Raw genomic sequence first — 19,812 nt, forward strand, 5'->3', positions numbered from 1 at the left:
TCTATCTGCCCATCTCTTCTGGCCACTAAATGCTCTTAAGCACAATTTTAAAAATGCGTGCAGGGAGAGTACTGTTTTTCTGTGAAAGTGACTGCAACATATTCTGCAAGAATGATATGGGCTACAAAGAGGAGAAAGGGAAAATGTGTTCATGAATGGAACTGGCTGTGAAACAACCTCTCCTAGCAACATAATTTCCCTTTCTTAAGGCACCAGGTTCCAATTCATGGAATAACCACTGGCACTTGGCAGGACATCGGGGGACATACCACATAGGCTGTCTGCTCCTGCTTGGCCACTCAGGTGAGACAAGGTTCTCTGATAAGACAGACCTATGTGGGAGCCTTCATATTAAATCTGGAAGTGTTTTGTGGAGGAAAAGGTGGCACAGTCTACAGTTCATGTTGCAGATTTCTGTAGAAACTGCTATGCCAGGAAATACAACTATAAATATTTCCAGCACCTTTAATCCATGGCCTGCTACTTATTTCTCTATTATCCTATGATGCTGGATGATCATAAGGTAAAGAATCACTATATAATCCCATTATATATATCCACACTCTCTTTCAACATTCACTGCTTTAGACAATTGTGTAATTACTTTTCATTCATTTCCACCACTTATTATGGAAACCTTTTCTTTCTACATCCTTGAAGCATTGCATCCCATAGGTATGATGGGATATCTTGTGCTAAGAATAATTTTCCCCTGTAAAGCTTTTGAAGCATTATAGAATCTCATTTTTTCTAATCAGCACTCTAGTTTCTTGTGGGCTAAAATTAGGCTTCCTGTCTCTGGCATGCGAGGCGTCAGCGTGTGTGACCTTCAAGCTGCCATCCGGCCTTGAAGTGCAATTTTTGCATCGGGAAATCTAGAGGCAGCAGCTTTACCCTTTTTTGCAGCAGCAGCAAGATCATCAGAAGCAGTCAACTGAGCAGCAAGTGCAGGGATATCACTCCCAGGAAGCCATGTTATGGTGATGCACAGAGCTCTCTCCAGAGCTGAGGCACCGCCGGAAAACGGGGCTGATCCTTCACTTCCCTGTGCCTTCCCACAAGGTGACCAGCCCGGAGGGTTTGCATGAATATTAATGGCTAAGCCGTGGAATGATGAAGAATCAATACTTTAATCTGCATAAGGATAATGTGCGTTCCTTATGCATTGTAAAGCTGCCGCACTACAGTGTCTGAATTTCACTCGAACGCTGAACTCATCTGCAAGCTCTCTCTCCTCCTGAATTATGCATACATTCCATAGTCTGTTGCCTACAACAGATTTATGACAATCTCGTTGCACCTATGCAAATCTTTTTTGGTTTTAAGCATCAAGCACTTAATGTCTTTACTGAGGGAGAAAAAATCATTGCGCAGGAGTGGATGCAAAAAGGTTTTATTGCTCATACTGTGTGCTGCTCTTCCTAACTTTTGTATTAGTTCCACATTGTGTCTGGTCAGTTGAATGACCATTTTTGCCGTGCTCTAAGCACTTTGTTCACTGCAGCTACAGCACAATATTCTTTGTCCTCTTTTTCTCTTGCATACTGAGCACAGCAGCTGATAATAACAGAACCAAAGTTACAGCTTGGAAATCACCATTTTAGGTGATTTTAATTATGATGGATGAAGGAGAAAAATGGCAAAAACATGCTTTCAGTAGTACTGAGCAAATATGACACGGAACTGATACACAGAGCTTATATTACAGATCTGTCAAATTACCCAAGGATAATTTGGGTGGCTGGCGGATTCCCAGCTCATCAGTTCAGTAGCGCAGGAAACACATGCTGCTTAGTTTTGCTTGGGCTTGACATATAAATTTCTGACCATCACCAGAGCAGCTTTAATTGATAATGGACATCTAATTCAAAAATAGGTGTGTTCCCCTTTAAATGGTAGCTGTCACATCACATCACGTCACATCACATATGTCACGTCATGTCCCATTAAATCACATTATCTGCTGGCATGATGCAAGATAGCATGATGAGGGGCTAATGGAACGTGACAGCTAATACCTGCTAACAATTTGAGTGGTGGGCATCAGGTCTGAATGGGTGCCAGACTTCAGCTGGGTGTTTGTGAGACAGCACAGTCTTTGCCCAAAGATCGAGCTTTTCCTCCAAGGTAACTTTAGCAGCTGCCCAGCTCCAAATTTAAAACCAGTAGTGGTGTATTTTATTTTTTTTATAGTGACTTATAACACCTTAAGGGACATGCTAAGGGAGAGCTTAAGGTCTGTCAGAAAGCATGCAGAAATTTGACATACATGGCTTTAATTTCTCTGCTCCTGGCTGATTTTAGGTGCCAAAGTACTGTGGGGATTTGCTAATATGAAAAATTAATTTATGAGTTGGACGAAGCCATGCTTAACTCAAGAAAGTTCAGCTGAGTGATCTACTGGAAAACGCTCAATAATCTGCAAAATCTGTGATACTGTTTTAATGATGGGGTTAAGTTTCCACACGGTGTTTGTACAGCCCCCTCTGGGATCTCCACAGGTTAAATTACAGTATATGCAAGAGTGAGTTATGACTTGAGTAAAGGCAACAGGGAAAGCACAGTATGTGCAGCTTCCATTTTTCATTGCTTGCACTACATTTGCAGCAATGTCAGTAACACAGACCTTGGGGAATCGGAGTCATTGCCAAATCACAGGGGAAATTTCTCATGTAGCTCTTCCCAAATATTGATTGTTAGGCAATCTTTGAAACCTGCTATGTAAAGAATTTCTTTGCTTGTAGACTGCAGGGATGCAAAGGTTTCTAAGCTAAACATAAAGCAAGATAAAAAGTCTCCTAATTGGTGAGGTTTTGCCTCAGGATTTTTGTTGTTGCTTTCTGCACTAAGTCTCATTAAAACCCTGAATAATTCCTGTGTTATCTATTTAAAGAACTGATTGAGCTGTGAGATGGGTTTCTCCCCAGTATGTTCTCTTTGAATCTTATTTTAATGGGAAGAGAAGACCAGTCCTTTTCGGGAATTTCTATGGCATAATTATTTACACTGTAAATTTAAAATCTGGAAAAGTCTGCATCAATCACGCATGTGTAGTAGCAGCTGGGATAACTGTTTCAGGGTGCTTAATTATTATGAAGCATTAGGACTATGTGTCTGTTTGTAATCCTTCTGATAGCCTTTCATCCCCTGCACCATATCTGTCATATCCTCCACTTCATGAAGTGCATCAGTCTCTCAACAGGTAAGTCCTTCTGAATGCTCTTAAATCCCGGTGTCCTCGGGACTTCAGGAACAGTTAAAGTGGTCATTATACTGAGAATAACCATTTTTCAACTAATTAAATTGATTATGATAACTCTAAAATGTCAAGACTTCAGCTTTCTGGAATCGCTCATGGGAGATGCTAAATTGACAGTGATCATTAATTATAGATTTTCACCTCTCGCTAGGGTTTATGTAATGGGTTCTGTTTAAGATTACCTTTGGAGAGCTACTTGGATCTGCAGCATCTGCAGGGAGCAGCAGGACCAGCTTCCTGCTGTAGGGTAGATGTGTTTCAATCTTGAGTAAACTCTCTGTGAAATTTCAGAGACACTATTGGTGTTTTCTTTTCCTTGTAGGCTGTGTAGGATTGGGCTCACAATTTGCTGATTTTAGATTTACTGAACTCTAGTCTTCCTTAAAGTCAATGGGACTTGAAGGGACAGTAGGAGGAGGAGTAATTCAGGTGCTGCCTGGGCACAGGACAGGAATGGCATTGATGTTTTAGGACATTGGTGTGCCAGAAACCAGGGCTTCCTTCCTATAACTTTGAAAAGATGGGCATCAGTGCAGGGGCTGCCTTGCTGCCCTATTCAGATGGGTAAATTCCACTTCAGCCTCTGAATCTTGTGTTTCCATTTGACTTACCCTCCCTGGCAGCTGTAGCCAGCCAAATAAAAAATTTCCAGGTGCAGTGGCTGGGATGGAGTTTGGGCTGCCTGCAGAGAGCACCAGATGTAGGTGCCCAAGAAAGCTGAGTACTTTTGGTAAAACCTGTACACCTCTCACCTTTTGGTGACCTGCCAAGGTCTGTGCACTGTACAAGGTTCCTGGTTTGGATTGGATACTTCATCAGTGGTTCATCACTTCAGAGGTTTTCCTTCTATTGAGAGTGGCTTCTCTAATTTGTTAATTTAATCCAGTTATTTATTTATTTTCATTTTTAATTTGTTGTGTTCCTAGAGACTGTGGTTTGTGGATGCATCAGATAACTGAAAATATGTTATCACAGCTGTTGTGTTACAGCATAAACAAAGAATGAGAGAATAGTGACTTGTTATTTTTAATATATAATAATTTTTAATATATTTGATTTAAAATATTTGATTAACATAAATACTGATAAATTCTTTCCAGACTGTAATGCAGATGTGGAGGTTGTATAATATTTGAGTTTACCAGTAGAAATACTGACATACTGTTCTGGTTTATATCACCAGCTATATTTTATCTGTCCAGTCCCTCGTACATATTTTTTCTTAGTCACCACAACTCTACGAAAGCTTGCCATCCCTCATCTCCACTCTTATCTGCTACTGTACAACTAAATCCTGCTCCTTGCTGTGAATCAGATTTGTCTGCCCCATCACCCTTTGCTGCAGACACTGAAACAACTGGTTTAGGATTGTCACTTCAGTTCTGGCTTGTATGCTTTTCTATTTGAATGGACTTCTTCTCCCTGATCTGCACATTCTAATTCTGCTATTAAAATAGGGGGAGCCATCTGAATTTGTTGTTTTCTTTCAATCCTTTCCTGGCCTTCCACAATTCATTGCTAGTTTTTCTTATTCTACAAATGAGTTTACATTGAATATAGATAAAGGGACAAGATATACTTTAATATATGGAACTTAACAACTGAATGAGTAATTTTTAGGGAGCTATTTCTATTGTATGGTGATTTAAAGACTTGTAAGTGATTTACCAAGCAAATCCTCCTGCCCCTGGCACTCATGCAAAATAATAAGGCAAAATAATTATCTTAATTTCAGTGGCATTACAGCACTCTGTTGGTAAGGAGAGCTGAAGTTGGCCTGCTGAATCATTTTAATTGAATTGTTTTATAGATGGTTTTGTCTGCTGAAAGTCAGCAGTCTGTGAGAGGCCCCATTTCCCCTCTTACCTGGCTTCGCTGTGGCATCTGGTTTGTTATTTTGTCTTGCTTGTTCTGTGTCCCTACAGCAGCTTGGGATCCAGTTCAAAAAGGAGGGTTGGTTTTTTTTTTTTTTTTTTTTTTTTTTTTGTCAGTTTCTATGCTGAGATAAGTACTTGGAAAGTGAGGATTTGGGGCCAAATGGCTTTTTTCTGTTCTGATGCAAATTCATGTTCTTCATCTAAATGACGGCGGGTCCTATGGCGATAACTGCGTGCAAGGATCGCTGTAGCAGTGGGATGGTGATGAATGCCAAGGCTGCCAGTAGTAAAAGCCCCGGGTGATGGGGATTTGTGCAGCATGCAAGGGTTTTGTTTCTACATTCATGCCAGTGATCTCCAGGAGCTCATGTGCTTTTGCTATGACTGGCTATAATGGCAAAATTATTAGCAAAAAAAGTGGGATATGTAAGCTGTGTTATCATTTTAACTACTTTTGTACTTCAGTTTTAAACCACAAAATATTAGTGTTTTCTTTAATAGCTTGCTACGCTGTAGTTTGTGATGGCTTTTTCCCCCTACTTCAGATATATAAGGTCATAAATGAGTTACAAAACTGTTGTTCCAAAATTGAAAGGATTGATGTCTCTGTTCAGCAACTAAGGGGGTTCTGTTCCAGCAGCATCAGTGTGATTTCAGGTTTTATCATGAGGTGTATCATTTCATCACAAAGGACCTAATTCGTAAGTGTGAAACAGCTTCCAGTATTGGTTTCAATTTACTCTACAAAAGCATTTTCAGAGTTGGCTGAAGGCTCAGTAAGAGGGTGAAAATAGCCCCAGAATGATGCATCAAATTACAATATAATTAACTGAAAAAGGAGTTATGCAATGTGCTTTATATTTTATATATCTTCTAGCAGTGCCACTGGTTTTAACTATGGAAAACCTCAACATAAGTGCTATTATTTTCCCTTAAAACAAGGCTTTTATTTGAACAGCATTAAAGAATGTAAGTCATCTATGAGTGTCCTAGAACTTCATGCTTTTTTGTGTAAATTTCCCACAGAATGCATAAGGATTTTGTGTTTTGGCATCTTGACCGAAAGGATCAATTTACTTATTTATTTTACTTTGAAAAGCTGGTGGTTCTGCATTTTCTACATGTCCCAGACAGTGCCACTGTCTTGTTTGTATCCTACCCCTGGAGGAATATTTGCCATCACTGCACTGAGATCAAGGATCGTCCTCCACCACTCTTGGTGGATGTGACAAAGGACCAACTGGGAATAGTGGTTCTTTTAAAGGACTAACTGGGAGCTGTGGTTCCACCTGCTCTGGAGCTATGGATTCAGGGAACACCCAGCTTTGCCCTCCTAGCCCAAGGTAGGGAAGTTGCACTTCTCCAAGCAGGGGGAACAACTCTGTTCTACCCCTGCTTCTCCTCACAGAATGCAGGGAGGCTGCTCTGAATGTAATGCTGGAAAAGTGTGGGAACCCGGGAATACAACCCAAATGATGCCTTTAATGAGCCCATGCACTGATTTGCTGGTTGCCCCTTCTGCAGAGTGTTCAGTAAGTCAGGAGGCCACGTATTGAGCACTAAAGAAAGAACAAAGTACAGAGCAACTGCACATCAATATGCTTTTTGTTTCCTCAATATTGCTTGAATTCCATGGGAAATACAAGCAATGAAGATTTCACTATGCAATGAAAAATTCATTATTTTGCATATGCAGAAACGGTATAGGTCAAGATTTAAAAATTAATCTATTTAATTTTGCAGACTTGTTGCTATTTTGACATGGCCTTTATCTTTCTACCCATTTTGCTTGTCCATGCTTTCCCATGTGCTATGTAAGGTACAAGTGCTGACCAGAATGTTACTGGGCATCTGTGCAAAACTGCAGACACTTAAACACAGCCACTGGAGTTTTTCCAACTTCTATTATTGGTCACTTGCAGAGAATGACAGTACATAGAGGCAAAGCACCTCATGCAATCTTGTGTTGATTCATAGATTTGTGCATTAAAAATTTGTCTTTAAATGCTGAGGTTTTGTTGACTGGAACAGAATTGTCCTCCTAGAATTATGTATCTGTAGTCACAAACAAGAACATCCTGAAAATTAGTGATTTATTCCTGTGCTCCTTTTTATGTTTCAGCTGTAACACTCCAGCTATGATGCTAATGCTTGTACACGTGTCACGGTGCAACATGAAATTGCTGTAAGATGTTCTGTCAGTTTAAGTTGTTTAAATTAGCTGGTAGTAGTGACTGCACAGTCAGCTGATCCCAGGAAAACTGAAAGTATAAACACAGTCAAGTTTAAGAACATTTCTTACGTTGCCTACTTGGCAATATAGTGCAGTATATATATGAACATGTGTTCTTACATGCACAAAACTTGTAAGAAGAAGTAATTAAAAATCCAAGTTTATAATGAGAGTTGAGAACTGTTCCTCTATGGGGGATGTCAAGGAAATGGTCTGCTTCTAGAATGAAGTACACAAAAATTATATCTAGAGAGGAATACTTGACAATTCTGCTGCCACCTCTTGATCATATCCTGTAGTTACAAGTAGTGGTTGAAAATTTCATCCAAAATATCAAAGCTGAAAAAGGTGTAGATATATATACATCTTCAGAGGAATAATTATTTAATGTATTGATGCTATAATTTTAGTTAAGCAGGTGGCCATCTTAGGCTCTGCAGTTGATGTACAGTTTTATTAAGCAGTTTTGTTCAAACTGTATAATAACTTATTCATTTAAAATGAGACGAATGATAAAAATGATAAATAACTAATGAATTGCAGCTATGTTCTATTCATTTGCTCAGCTTATCAGGTCTTTGCTGCAATGCATTTTTATTAAATGTAGCTTAAATCAGGGCTGCTGACCTTCTCTGTCATTAAACTGACCTGGCTGTCTTGCTCTCTGCTACTCCTTTCCAAGGGGTTGCTTGGAGATTCCTCAAGTGTCTGCAGGTCATCTCTTGGGACTGAAATGTCAGCATCTCCTCTGGATGTGAATGCCTTGTGAATGTCTCCTGTATCAAGGTATATGTCAGGTTGTGTGGTAGGGCTCCTTTTTGGCTGAACACACCTCCTGGTAGGGGAGTAAAGTCTCATTTTTAAGCAGATGTTGTGCACTTCCAAGCATATGATAGTGTGTGGTACTCATTTGCTGTGCTAAAGCTTTAGATAGCTCACCCACACCAGAAATTTGAGCAGTGGCCTGCTTGGTTTGTGAGAGCATCCTGTGAGGGTGGACATAGTGCCCACTGGAGTGTGGGTTGGTTTTTGGTTTTTTTTGGCATCTAAATAGCAGATTCTGGACTTGAACTGGGTGGAAAGTATGACTGCCAGGTCTTGTGCTCATTCCTTGGTTAATCTTTAGTATCTTCCTAAATTTCCAATCCATAAAGCATAGCCTGCTGTGCCAAAAAACATATTTTAGAATTAGTTCTTCAGGGACCAAATAGTCTAATACTATGCTGTGGCAGCCACATAAATAGCTATAATAAAAAAACATTACTTAAAAAATGTTGGTTCTAAGAATAACCTGAATATTTGGATCTGTTGCCAGTAGGGAGATATTAAATTATTATATTATGAAGATAATTTTGTAACAAATGAACAATCTTCTTCACAGTGAAATTTCTTATTATGAGAATATGAATCTATGCTTTACTGAATCACAGGACAAACTTGCTGCTGTCATGGGAGAGTGTTATCCTGGCAATAGATGTTTAAAGTTGCTAGAGTGCTACTGTGTATTTTTCAAGTTTACATTGATGTAGGATTGAATCAGTGAAGGGGTTAACTTTAAGATTAATCTTTTCCTTGGGTTTAATTAGTGTTTGGAGGGGAGGGTGGCTGGTTCAAAGAGGTGCGGTTATAGGAAAAGGGGACAATGTTTGAGTCAATGACCCACACTTGGGATGTTTGTTGGCATGTCAACAGGCAGAAATGTATATTTTCCAATTTCTGCTAAGAATGGGAAGTAAAAAGCTTGGAGTGCTGGAAGTTATTGGTCAGGAGTGATCAGCAAGAGCCACTACTTTATAGGAAAATAATTTGAGAGGGAAAGCACGGTCCCTATGGAGGCAGGCCAATTTTGGAACACCGCAGCAGCAGGGACACTGGAGTGGTTGTGCAGAGCCCAGAACTCCTCACTGTGCTCAGCATTATGGACAAAGAGCATTATTATTAACATTAAACTCTTGTCAAAGCCAAGGGCTGAAAGCAGGGGTGAAATGCAGGGAGGGAGTTCTAGAACAAGCTGGAGCAATCTGAGAACAAGAGCTGGAATCTGGTTAAAATGGCCTTTTGTTTTCAGGGCAAATTTCACAGTACATGAGAAATCAGGTTTGTAATTCGCAATAATGGCTGATGCACCTGGCTGGTAATAGTCCAAGCAAAAACATAATGCACAGAAGTGCTCAATTATTTCATAAGACTGCCTTGTGAACAGATTTTGCTCATTTGCAGCTGAGTTGTTTGTGCTTCTGTTTATCTCAGATACCCATTACACTTCCATTTATAGTGTGACAGTGTTTGGCTGTATCTGATTCTCACCAACTCAAGGCAATTAAAACTGCTGGCCCAGTGTCACTTGTCTCAAAACATGCCCAAGCATAGTATGATAACTAGAGCTTTCCTCTAAGACTGAAATGTGCATTTAATAGCTTCAGCATCAGTATTGAATAGACTGATTAATAAAAGTGTTGGGTAAGTTGGATTGTTGGAAAGAAGATGAAAAATTAACCATGGTGTTATCACCTTTGTGTGATGATACCTGCATGGGGTGAAACAATAGAGCTCATTATGGCAGAGAGCTGACCCAAGTGATGTATGTGCACCAATTTCACCACAAATATTCTCCCCTGGCAGCTGTCCCCTATAACAGACCAAGCACTTTAAAAGAAAGGTAAACTGCTGAAATTCACAGCTACCAGCTACTACTCTGTAAATGCACAGAGATTTGTTTTTTATCATAGAGGGAAGGCAAGTTGGAATGTGAGTAATGAAGCTGAGACACAAATGTATAATGCTTGGATTTTTTTTTTTTATTGAAGAATAGTGTGTTTCTGCATAAGAAATGAATTACATAGCCCAGAAATGTTGGCTGCTTCAAGGTGAAGTAGGTCACCAGGGAGAAACCCTGATCATGAGCAAATCTGTCAACTCTGGGGAGGCACCTATTACCACATCCTTCTGTACTTTTTTTTTATGTCTTATATCCTTATGACCATTTCCTGATATTGAACCTTTTCTCACACACTAATTTAGTAGTGGCAGTTCTGAAGAGCTCAAACCAGTTGTGAGGGGGAGATGGAGCAAGCTCTCCAAGGAAGTGATGCAGTCACTGAAGTGTTCAAAAGATGAGCAGATGTGGCACATTGCGATATGGTTTAGTGGGGACAGTGGTATTTTATTGAAGGATGGACTTGATGATCTTGGAAGTCTTTTGCATCCTTAGTGCCTCCATGATCCTGTCACTGTGTGCCTGGGCCCTGTGATAGAGCATAACTGTGAGACCTACCAGCAGGGTAATGGTATCCCCAAAAGTTTGGCTGCAGCAGCTGAGTTGAGTAGTGATCTGTAATCTCCAGAAGAACATGAAAAGCAAGGTTTGACTTATCTGCTTCAAAATGACAGCTGCCTGCATGCAAGAAACAAATAGTGTTATTCATTAAGTGTGGTAGTGGTGAACCTTGTTGGCATCTGGTGCCAAATATATTTTGCTTTTTAACTGATTATAGTTGGTGCTGGCCCAACTTGGCACCTACTCCAAATGCTTTCCTATTTCTTGGAAAGGTAAAAGTAAATAACTTAATATAGCAAGAGTTAGAAGTGTGACATAAGTGTTAACATCCCCTAATTTTATAGCCAAAACTACGAATAAATTGTACTTTTCAGAATATTTCCTTGAAGTACCTGTTGAGCAAAATCTGTAGGAATATGGTTAACTTTATAAATTTCAATGTGATTTAGGGGCTTGTGTGTTCTGTTGTTCAGAGCTGGATTGAATGGGGGTGTGTCTTTGGTTATGGAGGCTCAATGTAGCCAAACACTCACATGTGGTAAAGAGCAAGTCCCTGGCCTGTGCTTACACTTCTTTAACAGCTGCCCAAAATTAATGATTTGGGACATTCCAGCCTCTAGCATTTGATAGAAAATTCAGATATCAGTGAAAGCAGACTGGACTGATGACAACGACAAAACAGCCTGGCCTAAAATTGCCTACATTTAATGGAACAATCAGAACTCTTATTTATGACAAAGGTTCTGGTTTTGTCTAATGGGTAAATGCATCCAGTAAAATATCTCATTTTGGTAGTTCTCAGTTGCAACCTTTCATTCTTTCAATATATGAAGATGAACTAGACAGGGGGGTAAATGCACTGCCTGAACAAACATTTTACTCTCTGGAACTTTTTTCCCTCCAGATCTGTATTTAATATAAAAATCTTCCTTCTTGTTATTTAATATTATTACATATAATTTGAGTTTTTTCTGCAGCCAATTTTTTGCCTCACCTTTCTTTATGGATTAACATTAGGCATGTTTTTCCCACATGTTCATTAATGAAAGGTCTCAGAGCCTTCATATTCAAATAATTTAGTTCAGTAGATGATGACTCAGATGTATAAACAACTTGTTTCTTTTCTCGCAGTTACCCAGCTGCCAGGCCATAATAGGATTATTCTCTTGGATGTTTCATCTGAGTTTACACGCCAATCTGGCAAAGCAGTCATATCATTTACACTATACTTAATTTCTGAGAATGCAGTTGCTACATGAGTCATTATAAACTGAAACTCCTGCTTTAGGACATCTATTACTGTTGCCATATCTTTTTTGGGGATGTGAGTGTGTGTGTGTGATCCAGTGAGGCAATATGTCAGCTGCTTCAGATGATGAAATCACCTCAAGGTTAAGGCTGAGCTTTTGATTCCTTTTTCCAGCATGGAATTTCTTTTTATTATGAAGTATTAGCAAAGGCTCAGAGTAAAATTCTCCTCTGACTGCATTGTTGTTGAGAGGAGAGCAGCACAGCCTGGGTCACATCTGATGTTCCCAATCACATCTGTCACACTTGTCATTAGTCACCTCCCCCAGCTCCTTCTTAGAAGCAATAACAGAGACATCTTTCTCAGGTCAGAGAAGAGTGGAAAGGAGCCTCTCTCTCCACTGTGTCACCCTCTAAGAAACTTCTCCCAAATTCAGCCCTGCTCTCTGCCTGCTCCATTACCAAGCAAGCAGGAGGTCTCAGCTGTCTTCTGCAAATTGCATGCTTATTCCCAAGGGCCCAGTGTTCTCTTACAAAGCTTCATTTCCAAGTGCCAAAGACAAAAGTGGGTATTCTGAGGCAACTGTGCCCCAAAGCCCGCTGGCTAATTAGGCAGTGGCAGACACTTCTAACGGAAGCTGCCTCTCCAATATCCCTGAGCAGAGTAATATGATTCTGCTGAAGCTTTGAGCTTTTTCGAGAGGAGATCAGATTTTCTTGCTGGATGAGACGTGATCAAAATATTTTGTTTCTCTTACTCGAGTAATCTAATTCTTGAAATGTAATGTGATCCCTTTTTGTGGAGTATCACATCCAAATTGGCATAATCTGTCTGAATAGAAACTACCAGTTATTTCACAAAAAGCACAAAGAACTTATGACTGCACTTTTATTGATTAGAGAGATAAATACCTACTTTAACATGTTCTTGAAAATTTTGTTTGAATGATATGCTTGGCAAGCTAGCATTGTGTTTTTATGATGTTAAACTACTCCTTAACCCATAGAGAAATGCAGAGGTATTTGGATATTATTCTCAAATGTCCCTGCAAATTTTCACATATAATAAAGGCCGGAGATCTGTGATTTCTATATGGTTTATCTGATAAATTAAGATAAACTAAGATAAATTACGAAGTCTTGGATTCTTAATTTTCTGTTGTCAATTACATGAAGAATGTATTTAAATAAAGAACTAAAAGGGGAAAATATGAAATATTTTAATATTCTGTTATCCCCCTCCCGGACTCAGAGAGCAGCAGTGAAGTGTCCCCTGGTTTAGGCAAAGCAGAATGCCAGTGCAGGGAACAACCCCCCAGTAGGCTGGGCCTTAGAAAGCCTGACTCAATGCAGTGAGTTGGGTTTTACTGGGAATGGCTTGAGGTGATCTATCGTGGTTCCAGAGTGCTGAACTGGAAAAGGAGCATACCTTCTGCTTAACACAAAGAATTAGGGAGAACATATCAGTCTCTAAAAGGAGGTAACTGGAACCTGATGTATCCCAGATTTTTTGCCCGTGATTTTGGTATTGTGGTATTAACAAGTGAATTGTAATTGCTGTGCTGATAGAAGTGTGTGAGCAGTCAACATCACTGATGAGCTGCATTTTCAGGACACAAATTCATGCCTGAAATAAAAATTGGCACCCATAGAGTTGGATACTTGAAATTATATTGGGCTCCAGCATCATCCTTGCATTTGTAGTTTGCTCACAGCAAGCAGTGGAGAAAACCAGGACTACCTATATCTTGGCAAAAGATGAAATCCTGACCAGCTGTATCTCCATTTGCAGGGGTGACTTCTGAATAAGGCATGATTGGGAAAATCAGCAGCAACTAGGGCTGGACACGTGGCTGAGATGGCTGTGGGAATGCACTGGAGAAGTCAGCGTGGATGGGTTGCACAGGTGTGAGAACACATTCTCGAGTTGTTACCACACACTCAAGGTGCACCATATGCTTTCTGTAGGTGCTCAGCCAAGAGTGCTGGCAGAGCTCTGAGAAGAACACGGGTGCATGGGGAGGGGTTCACATGTAGGTTGTAGAGGGAAGCACAGCCAGCAGCTCCTGTGGCATCCTGCAGCTTGTGTGTATGTCAGGCATGTGAGGAGTCACTGAAGTGGAGATGAACCCCAGGAAGATGATGTGGTTGCCTCTGTAAAACAAATTAGTTTGACCTCAACCTTGCTGTTTGCTGACCAGCTCCAATGTAGGGGGTTGAGCACTGGTTAAGCATCCTGTGTGGACTTCCTTTCCTATTTTCGGGTCATTTTATGTTTTGTTAAAACAAAACCTTAAAGCACCAGCTCCCTGCCCCTTCTGGAGCAGTAAAATTATGCCCTGCAAAAATCTTTGTTGTAAAAGAAACTCAGTATTTCTTCCTCTTTAGTGTCATGATTTAGCCCCAGAAACTAAGAACCTTCCAGCTGCTTGTTCATATTCCCCAGTGGGATGGGGAAAGATGAAATAAGAAAACTTGTGGGTTGAGGCAAGAACAGTTTAATAATTTAAATAATAATGATATCACTGATGTACCAAAAATAAAATACAGAAAACAGACAAGCTTAAAAGTCCTTGACAAATGTAAATACTGTTCAGCAACAACTGAAACATCAGTTTTAGCAATATTGTTCTCATCCTAAATCCAAACCACAGCACTATAGCAACTACTAGGAATAAAATTAACTCCATCCCACCCAAACCCAGCACAAACACTAATGATTGTTGCTGTAATTAAGAAAGTGGTATAGACTGTTGTTGTACAATAGCAATCTCCTGCTGCTGCATAAGTGTTGAAGAATTTATTTTCCAAGCAGGAGACATTGATCCTGTGGCAGTGTTATTTTGCCTTAACATTGTTTACATAAAAAAGGAAAAATGATTGATGTAATCATTTAATTTATGGTGCTAAGAAGTGTCAGTTGCTCACTCCACCAGTATTGATTTAAGGCGTTCTGACTGGCTTATGCATCAGTTTTGGATAATTGGAGACCAAAGTAAAAGTACAGTTTGATAAGCACGATGTTTCCCAATTACTGTTGTTCCATTGATTGCACTTTCCCATAAAATGGCATGACCAGTGAGTGACTACTTGTTATGAAATTACAGTTTTTAAGAGGCATCACAAGGTGTAAGAAAGCGGTTTTTAAAAAGAAAATAAAGAAAATATATAAAATATAATACCAGGGTGTTTGAGTATGGTTCTTCCTGACAAGTCTTTTAAATTGGTTGTGCTTGCTTTCAATTTATTTGGAAATATCCACCTGGGAAGATTAATATTCAGAAATGGGATCATAGGGCAGCAGAGCTGGGGACGGGTCTGGGGCACAAGTCCTGTGAGGAGCAGCTGAGGGAGCTGGGGATGTTTATCCTGGAGCAAAGGAGGCTCAGGGGGGACCTGATCACCCTCCACAACTCCCCCAAAGGAGGCTGTGCTGAGGCGAGGGTTGGTCCCTTCTCCCAGCTAAGAAGTGACAGGAGGAGAGGAAATGGCCTCAAGTTGCACCAGGGGAGGTGTGGATTAGATATTAGGAAAAAATAAAATATCAGAAAGGGCTGCCAAGCATTAGAACAGTTACCCAGAAAAATGGTAGAATTGCAATCCCTGTAAGTGTTAAAAAAATGTGTGGATATGGAACTTCAGGACATGGTTTATTGGACTTGATGATCTTAAAGGCCTTTTCCAAACTTAACAATTCTATTACTCTATGAATGAGTTAATTTCCCCTTTTTTTAATCTTTTAGTTCATATATATGTTTTTGTAAATATAATCAAGGTCTTTTCTTGAGTCTATATGGATATCCATAAAATATCAAGAAGAAAAAATAATTAATATGAAAAGAATATGCAGTATTATAATAAGGGAGAGCTTTAAAACATGAAAAAGAACGTGCAAACCTTTTTAAGGGTTTCAAAGTAGTCTTTAGTATTTGTAAATTTAAATTAATGGGATCTAAAATTATTGAAAACACCATTCAGATAAAGTTTGTGCTTGAATGCAGATGTGTGGGAGCATTAACCTTCACAAAGTTTTAAATATATTTGAAAAGAAAACCCACCAAAACTAATTATACACCATTTTACTTCCCACCAGTTTCCCTGAAGAATGAAGAAATTGCCCTCTTTAGGTCCTTTTCTACAGTTTATGCCATTAAAAATAGATCTTTCTTCTGTACAACAGGAAACACTGGAAGCCTAGTTTAAGTTTTCAGGAAACTCCTTTTATTTTTGATCCTTTGAAATTGTAATGTTAATACATTTTCAATTAAATAGGAGCAACTCTCTGTGCATCTCAGCATGAAACACAAAGGGATTTTGGGACCCTTCCAATTACTAGGGCTTGAAGATTTCCCTTAATTATTTAACTTTTAGAGTATTTCTTTTTATTTAAAATTGAAGTTGTGCTGTGGGGCTCCTTCTAACATGGAAAGGAATATGACAGCATTCTGTTTGCCCTTTCAAGTAATTTGTTATATAAAGTCTGAATTTTAAGACAGCTCTTTTTCTGTAATGTTCTTTTGCTTTTACCATCTGCATTGCTGTCCAAGATGAAAGCTTTTGTTTGTTCCTGCAGGAAAGATGAGGACTGAATCAAAACTACAATAAATCTATGTTCAGTTATTTCATCTGTGAATAAATATGTTCATTTGATTGCCACAAAATGGCTTTGACATCTCACCAACCAATTTGGGTAGTCAGGGTCCTTTGTGCAATATCCTCTCTCTGACACTGGAATACAAAGTGTTGATGAGTGAGAAAAAGGTGGTTTGTGTGTTGCCATGTCTAAATATGCCTTCAGGTGACAAAAGTTCAGAGATAAGCTCGGGCTGACAGCCACGGGCTGAGTGTTCCCTGGCTGTGAATAGCAGAGCACGGGGAGAGCAGTGAGCGCTCAAATGCAGGTGACAGCATCAGTAACAAATCGTTATATTTGACTGATACCATTTAGCAGCTCCTGCTTTCCATCACTCTCATGGAGGACACAATGCACTAATAACACCCAGTGTGGAGTTTTCACTTGCTGCTCTTAAAATGCTGTTTCATTAAATAGCTGCCACCTACTCAGCTGAGTAAAGCTGGAGGTTCAGGGCGCTGGACTCACTTGGCTCCTCAGGTTGTGGCAGGTGTTGCAAAGTGGTGGATTGTGCATATTCCTTCCTCCCATTTTTTGAATTATTTTCCTACAAATAGGAAAACAAAATATTTTAACTCTCCTTGTTTTGTTCCCTCATCTTGAGCATATTCTGTTGTGTTACCGAGATAACGAGAATTCAGTTGTAGTCATCGTGGTGACAAGTGTGTCCCTGTCTCTGAAAATGGTATCTGTTGCTGCAACCTCAAAGCAAGACAGCATGCAAATTAGTTTTATGTCTCATAAAAAAATGTCTGAGAGGTTTTATTTATCATCTCATATGTTAATTTTACAAAAATCCCCCAAATTGAAGAAAACCAGAGGCATAAAGCAGTGATATCTACTGTTGCTCACAATAACATTTGTCCCCACTTTGTTTTACATAGCAATGCGTCCAAGGGGCTCCTGGGTCTGTGTCATCTTCTTAACCACACTTTAATTAAGAATACAGATAACTTGTCTCCAAACTTGGGTTTCTAAACTGTTACTTTTAATCCACATGTACAGCCAGTAGCAAGGAGTTTGATTTTCAATCACAGAGCTGCACTACCTGCAGCAAAATCAGTATTCAAAAATATGTAGGTGCTCTATAATGGATTTATCCTCCTGGCCTTAGACAACTTAGAGTGAAAATCACGATAGTAGTTTGGAGCTTTGACATTTTTCAGGCTGTGTAATTGGTATTGGTGGTTTTAGGGATTCTCAATATGGAAGTTAATGTTTATCACGTTTAGTAGTGAAGTTTATCATGGTGTATATCCCATTCTCCACTTAGAGCAAGGAAAATACCATAGATACACTTCATAAAGACAAATGTTCCTGATATTTTAAAACAGCCCTACCTTCTTTCATGGAATGAAAAATGCTGGCAAAATCTGGAATTCAGGGCTTTCTTTTTTCTATGTTTAGCAGCATGTTTCACATATTCTTTTAAATAAATGAAAGTGGCAGTATCTGAATTATGGGGTGGCAGATTGTGGAGCGTGTGGATTTTGTGGTCAGATATTCTGTCTTGACCAGATCTGTGTCCTGCTCCCATCATTGAGCATTTCAGGTTCCAGCCAAGTATAAAAGCTTGTTAAGTCTGATAGGCATCTCAAGTAAAACTTCTTTCACACCTGTTTTCTTCCTCTGTTTCAATTTGTGGGAATAAAAATCAGTTTCTTCCCTTACTTCATGATGGTTTTATGTTAAGGATTGGATTTTTTTATTCCTTACTCAAATGTAGCATTTTATCGTCATTTGTGCAGTGTGTTTTTCTTACCCTCATAGAAATATATGAAAACATATAAGTGTCTGGGCATTACACTATATGTAAATACAATCTATGTTATTTTATATTTGTTTTTATATTCAACTCAACAATAATGATTTGTTTTTCTAGAAGTTTATATTATTTTGTCATTTGGGTTTGTTTTTTTTTCGGCCAATGAAGTTGTAATTTTTGGAGCTAAACTTCAAATAAGAAACATTGAGGCTATTTGGAAGATGAGAATAGACAAAAATAAATGTTAAATACAAGTGTCCTGTGAAGACTTTGGTCTTTAATAAAAATTTTTACCCTAAACAGTTTTAAAGATGGGTTACTGTACCCTTATACATCATATATACTGAATATCCTTGAACTACTCAAGAGAGCTTTCACTGATGACAGTTTGGTTTAATTTAGCTACTACTACAAAGAGATTAGGTTGTCAAGAAGATTCCATTGGAGGTTTAGGGATTGCTGAAATCCTTCTGAAATGAAAAGTAATATACACTGTAAGTTTTTTTGATAGTTCTTTCATGAAGAAACTGGATGAAAATCAACCACAAGGGAACTTTTTTATTTTCTGGACAAAAGAGTGAAAAAAATTTTCTTATGTTTAGCAGTTAACAAAAATTTAAAAATAAAAGGAGTCCCAGACCTCCCAACTTAAAAAAAAGGGGACTCTTATTTATTTCTTTCACTATAATAGGCCATCTAAACTTCTGACACTGACAGTTGAAGATATTCTCCTATCTAAATATAATTTTGCTTTTTGTTCTGTCTACACATATGGGGTCCCTCAGGCCTTTGCTCAGTTTATTTCAATGCAGTCATAAATTCAAGCCTGAACCACAGAAGCATATTTTTTTAAGAGAAAGGTGTTTGTCAAATGTTAATGGAAAATCCTGTTGGATTTAAAACTTTCTCTAATTTTATCAGTGTTATAGAGTTCTGTTTAATGCTTTCACAGAATCACTGGTTTGGAAGAGACCTTAAAGTTCATCAAGTCCAACCCAACCCCAAGACCTCAACTAAACCATGGCACCAAGAGTCAGATCCAGGCTTTTTTTAAACACATCCAGGGATGGTGACTCCACCACCTCTCTGGGCAGACCATTCCAGTACTTTATCACTCTTTCAGTGAAAAACTTTTTCCTAATATCCAGCCTATATTTCCCTTGATGCAGCTTGAGATTGTGTCCTCTGTTCTGTTAGTGCTGCCTGGAGAAAGAGTCCAACCCCCACCTGGCTACAACCACCTTTCAGGAGCTGTGGAGAGTGACAAGGTCACCCCTGAGTCTCCTTTTCTCCAGGCTGAGCACCCCCAGCTCCCTCAGTGCTTCCTCACAGGGTTTGTGTTCCAAGCCCCTCACCAGCCTCATTGCCCTCCTCTGGATGCACTCAAGCACTACTATAAAATCATTTTAAAAACATTAATGTCCTATTTCTGAGGCAAAATGATTTAATTTTTGCTATTTCTAGGCACAATAATAGTAAATAATGAGTATGGATGAATTTTACCTTTCGGTTTTATTTTG

The 19,812-nt window shown here is 39.1% G+C and overlaps 1 protein-coding gene across 13 annotated transcripts in view; it reads left to right on the plus strand.

The window, feature by feature from the left end:
- BEND5 (BEN domain containing 5) overlaps nucleotides 1-19,812 on the plus strand; it is an 879,444-nt gene that overhangs the window by 283,003 nt on the left and 576,629 nt on the right. The window contains exon 1 of one of the 13 annotated variants that reach the window (XM_085585671.1): nucleotides 8,124-8,155. The exons of the other annotated variants lie outside the window; for them this stretch is intronic. Within the exon in view, the coding sequence (XP_085441797.1) occupies nucleotides 8,139-8,155 (17 nt within the window). The 5' untranslated portion in view covers nucleotides 8,124-8,138. Of the gene's footprint in view, nucleotides 1-8,123; nucleotides 8,156-19,812 lie in introns of those variants that run through there. 13 annotated transcript variants of the gene reach the window in all.

This window comes from Lonchura striata, chromosome 8 (genome assembly GCF_050655825.1).
Source record: "Lonchura striata isolate lonStrDom1 chromosome 8, ASM5065582v1, whole genome shotgun sequence".
NCBI classification, from domain to species: Eukaryota; Metazoa; Chordata; class Aves; order Passeriformes; family Estrildidae; genus Lonchura; species Lonchura striata.